This window comes from Mangifera indica, chromosome 16, assembly GCF_011075055.1.
Source record: "Mangifera indica cultivar Alphonso chromosome 16, CATAS_Mindica_2.1, whole genome shotgun sequence".
In the NCBI taxonomy this organism is placed as follows: Eukaryota; Viridiplantae; Streptophyta; class Magnoliopsida; order Sapindales; family Anacardiaceae; genus Mangifera; species Mangifera indica.
The window spans coordinates 12,699,185-12,713,448 of NC_058152.1; the positions used below are offsets into that span (position 1 = coordinate 12,699,185).

The following is a 14,264-nucleotide window of genomic DNA, read 5'->3' on the forward strand; positions in this document are numbered from 1 at the left end:
AGATTATGAGTTGAGATGTTAAGATTGAGATACTTGTCCTCAATCCATAGGATTGTTTTATTATAAATAGGGTGTAGGTTTCTAAAGGAGAGGAAGAGGAAAAAAATATTAGGGTTTGTTAGTTGGGCAGCCAACCTTGGCTGATTGTGGGGGATCTCTAGCTTCTCGAATGGTCGAAAAATAGGAGGTCCCGGACTCCTCGAATTATCCAGAATAAGAGGTTCCAAACTCTTCGAATTGTTCAATTTATCTCGGAATATTTTTATTAATAAAATAATTTTTAGTTTATTATATTTTTGTGTTATAATTTTCTATTTTAGTTGAAAAAAAGCAGGGTTCCTAACATGAGATCACTGTATAACCCTTTTTTTAAATTGAAAAATAAAAACTGTAATCATGTGAAGATTATTAACAGGTGGAGTTATATACAAAATCCTGATAAGCCAATTGAAACATAAAAGACATCTTTGAAACTCACATAAATCATATATTTGACACAAAAGGGAAATAATTTAGAAATAACCATAGGCCACAATTAAAGGATGCCTTACAAAAATGTTTAGCATGTAAAACATATCAAAAAAAAAATTGATTATTATTATTATAGATAAGTCATTGAAAAGAGTTAAAAGAAAATTTTCAAGTTAAAATTTCACTAAATAAATCACTTAAATTTATTGTTTGAGTCCACCAACCGTATAGTAGAAATACCTAGGTGGCCACATTTTTTGAGAGCATAACTATGAGAAAGATGTTTACTAGTTACTAGTATGTGCTGAGGCAATAAAAACTATACAAAAGAGGGCTTGATGAAATATACATGTACCTTTTTTTACATTTAATTTAATCCAACTTACAGTTCAGAAAACATCCATTGCTTGTATATTTCTGAATGAGGAGACCATCTATCTAAAATTTCATATGCTCTCGCCATATTTTCTAGTTTGTCATGTTCACAGCAGAAATGTAGACTACACTTCAAGCAATCATTAATAGAACAATTTATAGAATTCAATCTCATGTCTCTATCCACCCTTGCATATCTTCTCAAATCGTCATCTTTGGCATACAACAAAGTCACTCCACACTTTTTCACCGGGCTTTGAACACAACCATTCTTAGTTGAATGAACAACAAAGAACTCAATGACACCATGACTATTCAAATTGAGTGTGAGCAATTCCAAGGAAATGCTACGATATTCAAATACTATGAATACATGATCTGATTCAATAACCTCACCCTCAAACTCTTCTGATCTAAATAAAAAGCCAGAGGAAATGATCTTTCCATTAACAAACAAATCATGTTCAACCCCAAAAATTCTAGATTGTTGATATTCTTTTAATGATATAACAACACATAAAACGAAACCAATTAAGTTATCATTGAACCAACCTGTTGGAAACTTTATATAAGTATTATTACTTTTAAATCCAAACCACTTTGGAATTTCGCCTCCAGGGTAATATATGTAGGAATATGGCCAAGAATGCCGCACCCATGGATTGGTATCCTGCATGTGTATCACTTCTTTAAGGATATATGTTAAATTAAGGGACATTTTTGTTAGAAGGTATATTTTACTTTCACTCAATATTTAAAATTTTAGAAATATAGAAAACAACTATTAATATTTTAAGCATATTGAACAAATAAATGAAAATTAATAAAATGATTAAGATCTCATACTATTTATTGATTTTTTTTAGAAGGAATATGCGACCCAAAAAAAGTCCAATGTGAAATTGTTAATCTTTGAAGATTTTGAAATAAAAATAACAAAGGAAAGAGAAAAATAAAATGAAAACAAATATTCAAAGAGAGAGATGAAAAAAATATTCAGTCAAATTATTCTCCAATCATGTAATCAATTCTACAGTATTTACTGGGGTGAATAATGAAAAGAATCAAAAAAATTAACTATCTTCCCTAAAATGGGAAAAATAGCAATATATTTCACAATCTTGAATTCAAACTTGAGTTAAAAAAGAAAAAGCATCATAGGAAACCAGAGAAAATGAGAGATATATACTTACTTCAGAGCGATACCACATGTTTGCCCTTCTGTCAATATTGATCAGAGCGTCAGTCACTGTCATAGCTAATTAAAGTTTGAAACAATTGATGAAATTATTCCCCTGTATTTGGCATAAAGCTGGTAAACCTGATATCGATTCGAGTGATTTGCAATTATTTGCTCCTATATATTCTAACTTGGGTGGAAGCTCAGGTATGGATCTAAGCCTTTGGCAATTGCTGAAATTAAGTAGTAGCAAGTTTGAGAGGTCTTTGATGCCCACAGGTAGGCTCTCAAAATTGTTTTGGTCAAGATATAAATATTTTAGTGAGAGTAATTGGCCAATATTGTTGGGCAACAATTCGATACAACAATTAACTAGGTTTAGCTCTGTCATTTTTTGTTAGACAGATAAATGCATGAGTAGGATACTCAATCGCTTCTGCATCTTACATCTTGCAAAAGATAATATCTTCAGGTTGATCAAACTTGTCATAAACGTTGGCATTTCAGCAAAAGCAATGTCCTCTAGTTCAAGTTCATCTAGAGTTGTTAAATCTCTTAGGTTATTAGGAAACTTGTCAAGTTTGGAACAACCCGAGATATAAAGACATTTAAGAGATTTTAACTCACGAAAACTCTCTGGTAACCTTTCAAGCCTTGAACATTTTCTAAGACTCAATTTCTCTAGTCTGGCTAGATGCTCTACTGATAGCAATTCTTTTATTGGAGTTCCATCTAGATATAACTCTTCAACTGTACATGGGAGATACAGAACTGTTCTAAGATTTGAGCAATTAGAGAGATTAATTTCTCGAATAGATTTCCAATGAACATTAACTGGAAGATTATCAAAGCTTTTGCATCCACGTAGATTAAGAATGACAAGTTCATGGAGATTATGAATAGATGAAAAACTCTCGAGCAAATTTGTACAATCTTAAAAAATCAGGCTCTTAAGATTTGGCATAAGTGAAAAATCTGGTATTCTGCATAAATACTTAGAGTGACTAAGGTCAATATGTTTCAAATTAACAAGTTTCTATCACAAAAAAAAAAAATGATTAAATGAATTGAAACAACATAAATAACATACATATATTTAAAATTTAAAGCCAAAAGAAAAAAAAGTCAATATATAAGTTAACATTTACCTGGTTACCAGTCCAAAGTTGTTTAACTTTGCTATTATGCATATAAAGTGCAATAAGGTTCTTTGGATTAAAATTTGGTGGCAATGATTTGGTAGAATATCCATGCCAGCAAAAATACCTTAGCTCAAATAAGTCAGACTTAAGTTTCTCAAAACCATGCACTTTCTTTCCATCCATGGAGCTATTTTTTTTCAAGAATCTTAAGTTAAGGTGCAATGCAAAGTTTTCAGATTCAGACACATTCTTTCCATGCTCAGACCCATAAAATTCCAAGAATCTTACGTTTTGCATGTTGTTGAAAGCTTTAGGAACTAAATGCAACTCTTCTACTTTAGACATATCCAAACGTATGCTTCGAATTACTCTAGTTCCTTGGTAATCACAAACATATTGATGAAAAGTCAATTTGAAATTGCTTAATTACATCAATTCTTAAGTAATTTACTCTCAAATATATTTCTTTTCAAAATATGTAAATAATAATAATAATAATAATAGATGTGTCAATACTACCCTATACCAAATAATTTAATTTTCAATGATAACTGGAAATGAATATTCTGCTAACTAATAATTTATTATATTTTATGTGTAAAATAGAAATGAAAAACAAGTGTTCTTGCTCTTACCATATTATTCTTCAATACTGAAACGATTTCATTGTGATCCCACAACCGACTACGTTTACTAAGATTATCAATTGATTCTTGCCAAACAATTTCTCTACCCATTTCTTCTAGTAAATCATGCATTGTTATGGTGTCAAATGATGTAGTTATGAGATACTTTTCAATGAGAAGATGTAGAGAAATATGAGAGTCGAAGTCACGAGCGTTCAAAATTGCTTCTATGAGATCTCTTTTATATCCTTTAAAGAAACATGCAATATCTAAAAATACAGCCTTCTCTTTATCATTTAATCCATCATAACTTATTTTTAACACCTTGTGGATATCTACATGAAGACTTGTTTTGAAGTTTTTTAGTACACTTTCCCATTCTCTCTTCATTCTCTTGAATAGAAAGGAACTTAGAACTTTAAGAGCTAACGGAACACCTTTAACGTAAGCTACTACTATAGATGATAACTTGTTATAATCTTCTGTTGGAGGGTTTCCATTAAAGGCATATAAGGCAAAAAGTTGAATAGCATTATGAGAAGATAACCCTGCCATCTCATGAATATGATCCACTTTATAATTTGTTAGCACATGTTTATCCCTTGTCGTTATAATGATTCGATTTTCTAAATCCAAGTTGTCAAAAACTTTCATTAAACATTCTATTTGTTCTAACTTTGTTACATCATCAAACACGATGAGAATTTTTTTTCTACCAATGAGACTTTTTCTTGTGAAGGTGAATCCATGATTGGGATATTCATCCCCTAGAACTGCACAACTCAGTTTTTGGCATAAGTCATTGAATCCCCCGCTTTTCTCTGATTCTTCTCTAATATTTAGAATGAAGTAAGACATTTCAAATTGTCTAGAGATTTTTTTAAATATAGCATCAGCAAGAGTAGTTTTTTCTATGCCCCCCATGCCCCAAATTCCTAGCTTGCAAACACCCTTTGTACATAATAAATTTTTAATCTCTTCGATTGATAACTCTAGTCCAACTAGGTCCTTGGAAGGAATAACTGAGGAGTTGTAATCCAATTTTTTCTATACATCATTGACAATATCTTTTACCAACGTTGCCTCATTCCTAAAAATAAAAAATAAATAATTAAATAATATGATACTAAAATTAAATGACTAAAAACCAAATAAAGAAATATAACATAATTTTAATTCTTTTCTGTTTCTTTTGACTGTTCATTGAATAAAAATTTTTAAAATGTAAGATTGGCATGATGAAGAATTGCGTCATGACATGAACTCAAGTTCACTTCTCAGTGGGACAAAATTTTAGATTCAAATATAATTTGATCATCACTTTCCATGTCCTAAAAGCTTATAAAACTTATCAATGCTAAAATTCAATTCAATTCAATTCTCATAAAAAATGAAATAATTAGTAACTATGTATTTAATGATCTATCATCTTCAGATAGTAATTAGTTGTCATCCAAAAAAAGTAAAACTGACCGTTCGTATTAATGGATAGCGTTTGTATCAAGTCTTTCTATGTTTTGGGCCAGAAGCTACGCAACAAGAACCCAACCCAAATTAACATAGTATAAAATATAATGTCTCCCAGTAAATCTTGAAAAGATAATAAACATAGAAAATATATGGAACTGCTGTATGCAAGATTATTACACAAAAATTGGTAATTCGTAGCTTCAAAGTACGTACCAAAAAAAAAAAGATTATTACATAAAAACATTGATAAAAAAATTTACAGTTACCTAGAGTTCTTTGAATCATAACCAGATAGGTTGGCTGCATCCCTCAAAGCAGTCCTCCATCTCTGCAACATCTCTGAATCATCCATAAAATGCTTTTCAAGTAGAGCAAATGCTTTCCCAAAATCCCCAGTTTGATTCCTGACATCAGTTGGATCTACTTCATAAAAGACTGGTATTACGATCTGATCATACGTGTTCTTACATTTAACAATCTCTTCAAGTTCTGTGAGACACCATCTTGAGGAAGCATACCCTTTAGAAAAAATGATATCCGAGATCTTTGAATGTTCAATTGCCTTCAAAAGAGATATAGAAATTTCTTCTCCTCTAACAAGGCTATCATCAATGAAAGTTTTAATCTTTTTTCCGACAAAAGGCTTCATAAAGATGGCTGGTAATGCTTTGTCGGGTGTCCACACCACGGAAACTAAGGAAAACCTCATACTCTATTTTAGGAGTAATGGATGAAGAAGAAGAAGAGGAAGCCATTAAGTGCAAGTGAAGAGAGGCACTTCGCATAAACAAAGAAGGGTAAACTAAAACATCACCTAATTGAGCAGTTGAACTATATTCCACAATATCTAAGTCTTTTTCATCTCTTTTCCCAGGAAGATGGCCTGCCTTTTTCTTCTTTGCCTTATCTGTTTTCCCAGAAGATGCCCTGCCTTTCGTTTTTTTTGACTTGGACTTTGTGCCCCATGAACATTAGGCTGCCTTGTGATTTCTACTTGTATTTTACTTTCAAGCAAGCCAAAAGATTATTTTACTTTCAAGCAAGCCAAAAGATTATTTTAAATTATTAGGATATAATTATATGTTATTTTATTTTTAATTTAAAATCGTTCAATTATATGATAATATATTATTGTTTGAACATAAATTTGCGTTTACTTCTTATACACATAATTTTATTAATATTAAATATTAAAATATTTTACTATTTTCACCAATGAAAATTTAGACCATTTGTCAAGCTCAATAGTCTCCCTCCATTGAAGTTAAGACTATTAGTTTAGACTAGCATTTTAACAGGACCATCAAAATCTCCATTGCGGTCAAGTCATGGCATCAAAATCTCTTTGTATTTTTTCTTCCGAAGAAATTGGAAAATTAAATATGAAAATGACAACATTAAATTCCCTTCATTTCTAATTTTGCTGCTCTCAGCAGTTGAAAATTTGATTTCGTTTTAATATTTTTGGTGGGAATTAGTCTGCATGAATTAATTATTTCTTTTACTTTATCTGGATTTGGAAAAATTTTTTCTTGATATCCTTTTTAAGATCGTTAAAGCATTTCAGGAATTTTCATGCAATTCTTTGTGTATGTGGCAAATTTTGATTTTATTTTTTCAATATTTGAATCATGAATTCAATTGTGGAAATCCAGACCACAAACTATCGAATTGTGCCTTTTGTTTCTAATTAATTAATTAATTTTGTTTCTAATTAACAATTCTTTATTTACAATATAATGATTATAGAATCGAGTATTGACTCAAAATTTTATTTTATTTTTTAAACAGGTAAATATTTATATTACAAAATCTTGCAAAAACAGTCCCAATACATCCTGAACTCATCCCCAAGGAGGTTAGCCAATAATACACTGCCAAAACAGACGAGTCCAATCAAGACACAAAGAGAACATGACACATATGCTAAGGAATTACAACACATTATAGCATACAAACATTGCATCCTAAAGAAACTCACGGAGCCCATAAACTCAACAAATTAATCCAGGGCCCGGGAGCCACACTGTTGGAAAATTGAGGCTGAGGCTGAGGCCGAATGACTTGGACAGCTTCCACAAACTAAGACAACAAATAAATAGCTGCCACAGAAACAAGCAAAAGAGATGCCAAGGCAGATCCTCGGGCAGCAGGGAAATGCATTACACCTGGAAAGAAATCCCTACCACAGCAGCAAGCAAGGAGGCAGAGAGTTCAGATGCATATCCGGACTCCAGCAGCACCAGACAAGAAACCAGTATCAGCCTGCAAAAGAAACGGTATAGCAGCAGAGAGCGGACTACTGGCTCCAAACTCGAATGTAGCACTCCAGGCCAACAACCGAGAACAACCAGCACAGCAAGCAGAACACTACAAAGCACATCAGGAGGAAATGCAGGTGCCAACACCAGGAAGCAGACGTAATGGACAAAAGCAAAATCAGGAAATGACAGAAGCACCGGCCAAATCAATAGACAATCCAAACTCAATGAATTCTGACGCTCTACTCGGAGAGACAAAACTCAGCTTGCTTGATCATACAACAAACCAGTATCCAAAGATCCTCATAGGACTACAGCTCAGGAATTTCAGACCAGAACCCATCAACAGAGGATAATTAAGCCCAAACCAGAGGACCATATCATGATGTAGCAATCCAGGAGCAAAAATTTGAAGATGCAAGAAAAGCCTGCAGGAAGAATTCAAGCCAACCAGACCAGCAAAGACTGAAGGTCCATGAGGACCAGAAGCATGCCTCAACTGCAAGGAAACCAAGCAGCAGGCCAGGAGAAATTTTTGAGGGCGCCAAACCAAGCCACAGCTGGGGAAAAGGGAGGCCAGGAGAACAACAGCAGGAGAAGCAGGGGAATGAATGGCAAAAACAGGGGAAGCACAGAAAACTGATGCAAAAGCTTCTGATCAGAATTTAGAAGCAAACACAAGCACCAGGAAACAGGAGATTCAAGCTCCAGAAGACAGTAGCGAAAAGGCAGGTTTCGAAAGCCACCAGGAAAGAGCAGAAGAGAATCCCAGCAGCAGAGTTGAGGCAATGGAGAGGGGAAAAGCTATCAATATTGACCACTGCAACCAGCACCAAAGCCTACAGAATAGGACTTGACTAAAGATCAGAAAGAGGGACCTCTCAAATTTTTCCCCTACTAATGTCAATAAAGCCATTGCTAGGAATTGGAACCTCCTCAACTGCATCTTACCAGTCTTCTGAGCCTTTCCACAATTCTATCTTTGGGCTGCAGAAGATTAGAGAAAATCCTGTTGTTTCTTTCCTTCCAAATGGCATAACTAGTAGGCCCAGGCTTAACTTGCCCATCAAGAATTTTAACTGACCTCCTTCCAATCCGAAGAAATCTCATCAATAAAGGAGTTCTAGTTTTGCCCATTATAACTCAAGAAACTTTTCCTCAAAATGGTCTTCCAAATATAGTTGTTGTATTCACATCCGAAGAAAATGTGGTTTATATCCTCATCATAATGATTACATAACACGCATTTAGCATTATTTGTGAGTCCAAGTTTGACAAGTTTGCCTCTAGTCATGAGTCCCTGCTTAATTGCCAACCAGAGGATAATAGCTTGTCTAGGAATGTGTTTTTTGTGACACAAGGTCAGCCCACTTAACCTCTCTTTTCTTACTCCTGAACCCATTCCAAATCAACTTCGTAGAAAACTGACCATTGGATGCGGCAACCATGCGATAGAATCTAAGCCATCTCTAGGATTATTCATCAATGCCCCTTGATCTTTAAAAGTGCATTAGAGTCCGCAGCCAACCATTTCCAAGAGTTAACAGTCGACCATTTCCAAGAGTTGTCATTCAAAATTGGTAATAATAATCAAGGGTTAGATGAGATTAACTTTAATTGAATAATTTATAAGACTGTTGCCTTGTACAAATTTACATGACTACATTGCAAAGGTACCTCGAAAACATAAACCCTAAATATATGTTTTAAAAGATCATAAAAATGAACATCATGCATCAAAAATTGATTTAATTACAAACTTCGTCCCGGTTAAAAGACTATATTTACAATTTCCCTAGATGCTTGTGGCTGCTTCAAAAATGTCAGCAATTTAAAGTATGCAAATTATGTTTATAACAACAATGTCCAGAGGTACCTCTAATCAGGAAATGAAGTTTGAGCAGTGATGATCTTCCAGAGAGTTTGAGCTTGTTGATTTTTTCTGATATAAGATTAGGCAGTGTCATGAGGATGGGTGGCCCAAATTGAACTAAAAGCTTCAAGGCGTTGGAAGTACTCTCCTAGTGCAAGCAAGCCTCGAGCAACCTGGCAAGTTGTTAGGATACAAGACATCTGCTGTAATGTTTCTTGTCCAAAATAATCAGGCTGTTCGGGGAAGAGCTTATAAATTTGATAACATGTCAAGACATTCCAAGTAAAAACTAACATGTATCAAATCATATGAACCCGAAATTTAAAGAACCATGTTATGCTAAGATCAGTATATTACTTTCTACCAATCATATCATTTTTGCTAACAGAAACCGATTAGTGGTCTGGTTGCCGATCATGAAATCTTATTCAGAGAAACTATTAACAGTACAGAATATCCATATTTGACTGTGTAGCCATACTTAAGTTTGCAGAAAAGCAACGCACTGGAGGAAAAATCAACTACGGTTTTTTAGTACATCACAAAAATGATATTTCCTACAAATCATGACTGCAATAAATCACCAAAACAATGAGTTTAATGCCAAGAAGATGGTCTAAAAGGAAAGGGATGAGAAAATAGGTGTGATTTGTCGGGCATCACAGGCATGCATTTGAGCTGCATAGTGCTTAAATAAATGTTAGAAGCAGAAGAAAACTTCAATTTCACAGATGAATGCAAATTGATGTGCTGATAAAGAACTAATTAACTGGTCAGAAAACGCATTACAGAAAGATATTAAAAGTTAAGATCGGCAGCAATACCTCGGATTCTTACCTGGTTCGAAAAGCTGACTAGAGCTTCCAACTTCTCCGTTGCAGTAGGTACCTTTGGGACGTAACCTCCTCCTACCAGTTGACCTGCAGCAACAGTTTCAGCAAGAGTCGACTGCAATTTCTCCATGCCTTGAGTCAGAGCATCTTCCACTTACTGACATGACTGTCTTAGATTATTAACTTCTATATTTTGGGAATCGATCAAGGTGTCAAGATCAGGAACGAAAGCCAATTATCAATGTCAGCTTATGAATCAGCGTTATTCTACCTGTGGTGAAAGACCTTGAGGGTGAGGTTATTGAATCGGATCATGTATTGGTAGGTTATGATTACAGTAACATGTTATTCAAATTGCTTAGACTCAATTTGAACAGCCAAGGTGGAACAGTTTTCTTTGTTGAACGTGCAACTAAGAATGGAAGGATTCTAAGCCAAATGAAAAAATGTGGAGTGATTTTGTTGTACGCTAAAGATTGAATACTATAAATTGCTCTGTTGATGACTGTTTGAGTTGTTGTATAAATTGCTACTGGAAACATGACAAAATGGACAATTTTCTGCCATCATTCAAAATTTTAGATAGATGGTCCCCCCATTCAGAAATATACAAGCAATGGATGAGAGAAGAACAGTCAGTTGGATTGAATTAAATGTCCAAAAGTTAAAAATATATATATATATATATATATTTTTTATCAAGCTCAAGTTTTTCATGGTTCTTATGACCTCAACACATATACTACTACCTACTAAGCATCTTTGACTTCTCACCTGTGCACAGTAACCCTAGCAGAGGAAGCAGACCGAGAGCAAGAGAGGGTTGGTTAATTTGCTTCTGCAATAGGCACTGCTGGGAAGAGGAACAGTAAATATATTTAGGGATTGAGCTAGCGAAAATTACTTATCTGCCCCTCATGCTTAAATGACAAAAGCACCCTTACTAACTTTTCCAATTACCATTATGCCCTTAGTTCAAGTTTAAGCCACAAATACAAAATAACAGTTTGTATATATAGTATCACTCAAAAAGAATAAAACCCACTGAATAATCAATTTTAATACAAAACAGAAATTGGTCGGCAATCAAAAGTTAAAAACTCTAGAGTTGAAACTAAAGTCTTGTGTAAGGGTTAAAACTATAACATAATGAAATAGTAAACAAAATTTTAACATTAACGATATTCACCCGTAAACATAAACCAAGATCAAAAAATTGCCTACATAATGTATTCAAAGGTAAAGAAGGTGTGCGTAGACCTGGCCACGGGCCATTTTGGCTCGTGAACCAGACTAAAACCGGCCTGGATAAAACAAAAATCGGATTGAACCGAAACTGAAACGAGATTTTAGCTATTCGATTTCGGTTTATCTAATTTTTGAACCGTGAAACTGTCAGTTCACACCCGGTTTATGAACCGATATGTAAACTGGCGGTTTACTGTGTTGAATCGAAAAATTTTGAATTTTTTTTATTTTTTTAAATTTATTAAACAGCCAACGGTTCCCTGCATAGGGAACTGTTGGCTTGCAGAAGAAAATTGTAGGGGACCAACAGTCCCCTACAATTTTTAAAATCGCAATTCACCCCCTATTTTTTAATTTTTTTCAAAAAAATTTTTCCTATATATATATCCATTCAAATTTCAATCTCTCCATTCTCTAACTCAATCCTCGAAACTCTCATTCTCAATCTTTCAATTCTTAATACTCTTTTAATCTTTCAATTCAATCAAATTCTCTTAAATTTAATTAAATTATTTCTTAATTTTTTATTAATTCCAATTTCTATTTTTATTATACAATTCATAATTAATTATAGAAATTCTATAATTAATTTTTATTGATTATTTTTTTATTATCTTTCATAATTAATCACATAATTTATTTATATAATTAATTTTATTTATTATCAAAAAATGAAAAGTAGTGGAAAATCTTCCGGTAATAGGAGATTTGGTCAATATTCACATATATCAAATGTGAATAAAAATCAATTTATAGATGATTTTTCAACACAAGAAAGTGAAAGTCAATATGTAGAGGTGGAACAACAACAACAACATCAACAACAGATGGAGATGGAACAACATTCTCAAAAAATCTCTACATCTGATATTTTCAAGATTCATTTTAAGAAAATACAAAAGAAAGATGGTAATTTTGATGTTACTTATAATTATTATAGGCAAATTTATAAATTCAAACAAAGAAGTAGATATGGGATGTTTAAAAGGCACTTAGAGTCAAAGCATCTAGAAAAAATGGGGCAAAACCAAGGCCAAACACAAATAACTGGGTATGATTCTACACACAAATCTTTATTTATGTATTAGTGATAATAAAAGTAAAGAAGAATTTACAAAAATGGTAGCAATAGATCATTTAGCATTTAGTTTTAGTGAAAATTTAGGTTTTAATAATTATTATAAAGCTAAATTGAATCATGCACATAAAACTATTCCAAGAAACACATTAAAAAGAACATTATTTAGTTTATATAAAAAACAAAAAAAAGAATTAATTCAATTTTTTACAAATTTTGATGGACATGTATCTATATGTAGTGATATTTGGAGTGACCATTGGCAAGTTCACTCTTATATGGGTATAACTTGTCATTGGATAGATAATAATTTTCTATTACAAAAAAAAATTTTAGCATTTAGGGTGTTTGATGAACGTCATACGGTCGATAATATTTATAGAATAATTAAAAGAATATTAGAAGAATATAAATTACTTTATAAAATTTTTTCAATTTCATTTGATAATGCACGTTCAAATACTGTCTCAATAAATGATTTAATTAATATTTGCAAACCTAATTTAAGTGGTAGATTTTTTCATATTAGATGTATATGTCATGTATTAAATTTATGTGTACAAGATGGTTTACATTGTCTTAATAATTTTATTAGTCCAATAAAAACAACAATTTCATTTTTATGGACACATCCCCAAATTATGAAAGAATGAGGTAAATTTTGTAAACAACATAATAGAAGACCAAAAAGACTTTTTAAAGACGTGCCAACTCGTTAGAATTCAATATATGAATTACTTAACGAGTCTTTTGATTATAGAGATTTATTATGCTCATTTATTTCACAAAATATGCCACAACTTACATTATATCGCCAACATACGATATTTGTAAAATAATTTTAAATGTATTAAGAAATTTTAATAATGCAAGTTATACTTTAAGTGGGTTTTATTATCCCACTTCTCATTTATTTTTAAATGAAACTATTAATATTATTAGACTTTACAAGAAGCCGAACAAGATATTATTCTACAAGAAACTATTTTTTTAATGAAAACAAAATTGTTAACTTACTATAAAACAATTACAGAACTTTTTCTTATTGTATGTTTTTTTTATCCTAAATTTAAATTAGATGGTGTCACAGATTATTTGACATTATATTATGAATGTTTGCAATTAGATTGTGTAGATGAACTTAATATTCCATTAACTATAACTAACATTATGAATTTAATTAAAGAAATTTATGCTGAATATTTATTAATTTATGGTAACCAAAGTAGTTCTTCTTCCTCTTTACCACCTATTGTCCCATCATCAATCCAAAATATGAGTTATGGTGATTGTATTATGATGCAAAGGGACAAAAGACCAAGAGGAACATTAGGCTCCACCTCGGAGCTTGATATTTATTTAACTACTATTTTTGAGTTTGGTGACAACAATATAGGTAAAGACTTTCTAGTTCTAGAATGGTAGAGTTGACATGCATCAACTTTTCCAACATTAGCAGCTATTGCTAAACAAATTCTGACAGCATCAGTATCAACTGTCGTAGTAGAACAAACTTTTAGTCAAGGGAGTAATATATTGGATGAGAGGTGATCAAGTTTGGCTCCCGAATCTATTAAGCCCAAGTATGCGTGGACGATTAGACAAGAGTCGAATTACGCCAACAAGAAATAAAAGTGGACTTCAATGAAGAATCGCTTAATTTAACTATGGATAGTTCAATGACGAGAAATAATACTCAAGATAGTG

The 14,264-nt window shown here is 32.5% G+C and overlaps 1 protein-coding gene and 1 long non-coding RNA gene across 3 annotated transcripts; both read right to left on the reverse strand.

The window, feature by feature from the left end:
- Positions 1-4,841: 4,841 nt before the first annotated feature.
- LOC123199008 (probable disease resistance protein RPP1) lies at positions 4,842-6,202 on the reverse strand. Its single transcript, XM_044613807.1, has 2 exons — positions 5,531-6,202; positions 4,842-4,884 (listed from the first exon to the last, which is right to left on the reverse strand). Exons 1-2 carry the CDS (start codon positions 5,971-5,973, stop codon positions 4,842-4,844), a joined length of 486 nt encoding a protein of 161 aa, XP_044469742.1. The 5' UTR covers positions 5,974-6,202.
- An 821-nt stretch (positions 6,203-7,023) lies between these two features.
- Positions 7,024-11,066, reverse strand: LOC123198781. 2 transcript variants are annotated; one of them, XR_006498130.1, is made up of 3 exons: positions 11,006-11,066; positions 10,236-10,502; positions 7,024-9,571 (listed from the first exon to the last, which is right to left on the reverse strand). It is a non-coding gene; the product is annotated as an uncharacterized LOC123198781 (long non-coding RNA). The 2 variants fall into 2 exon arrangements; XR_006498129.1 differs by having other exon boundaries at positions 10,236-11,059.
- Positions 11,067-14,264: the final 3,198 nt, after the last annotated feature.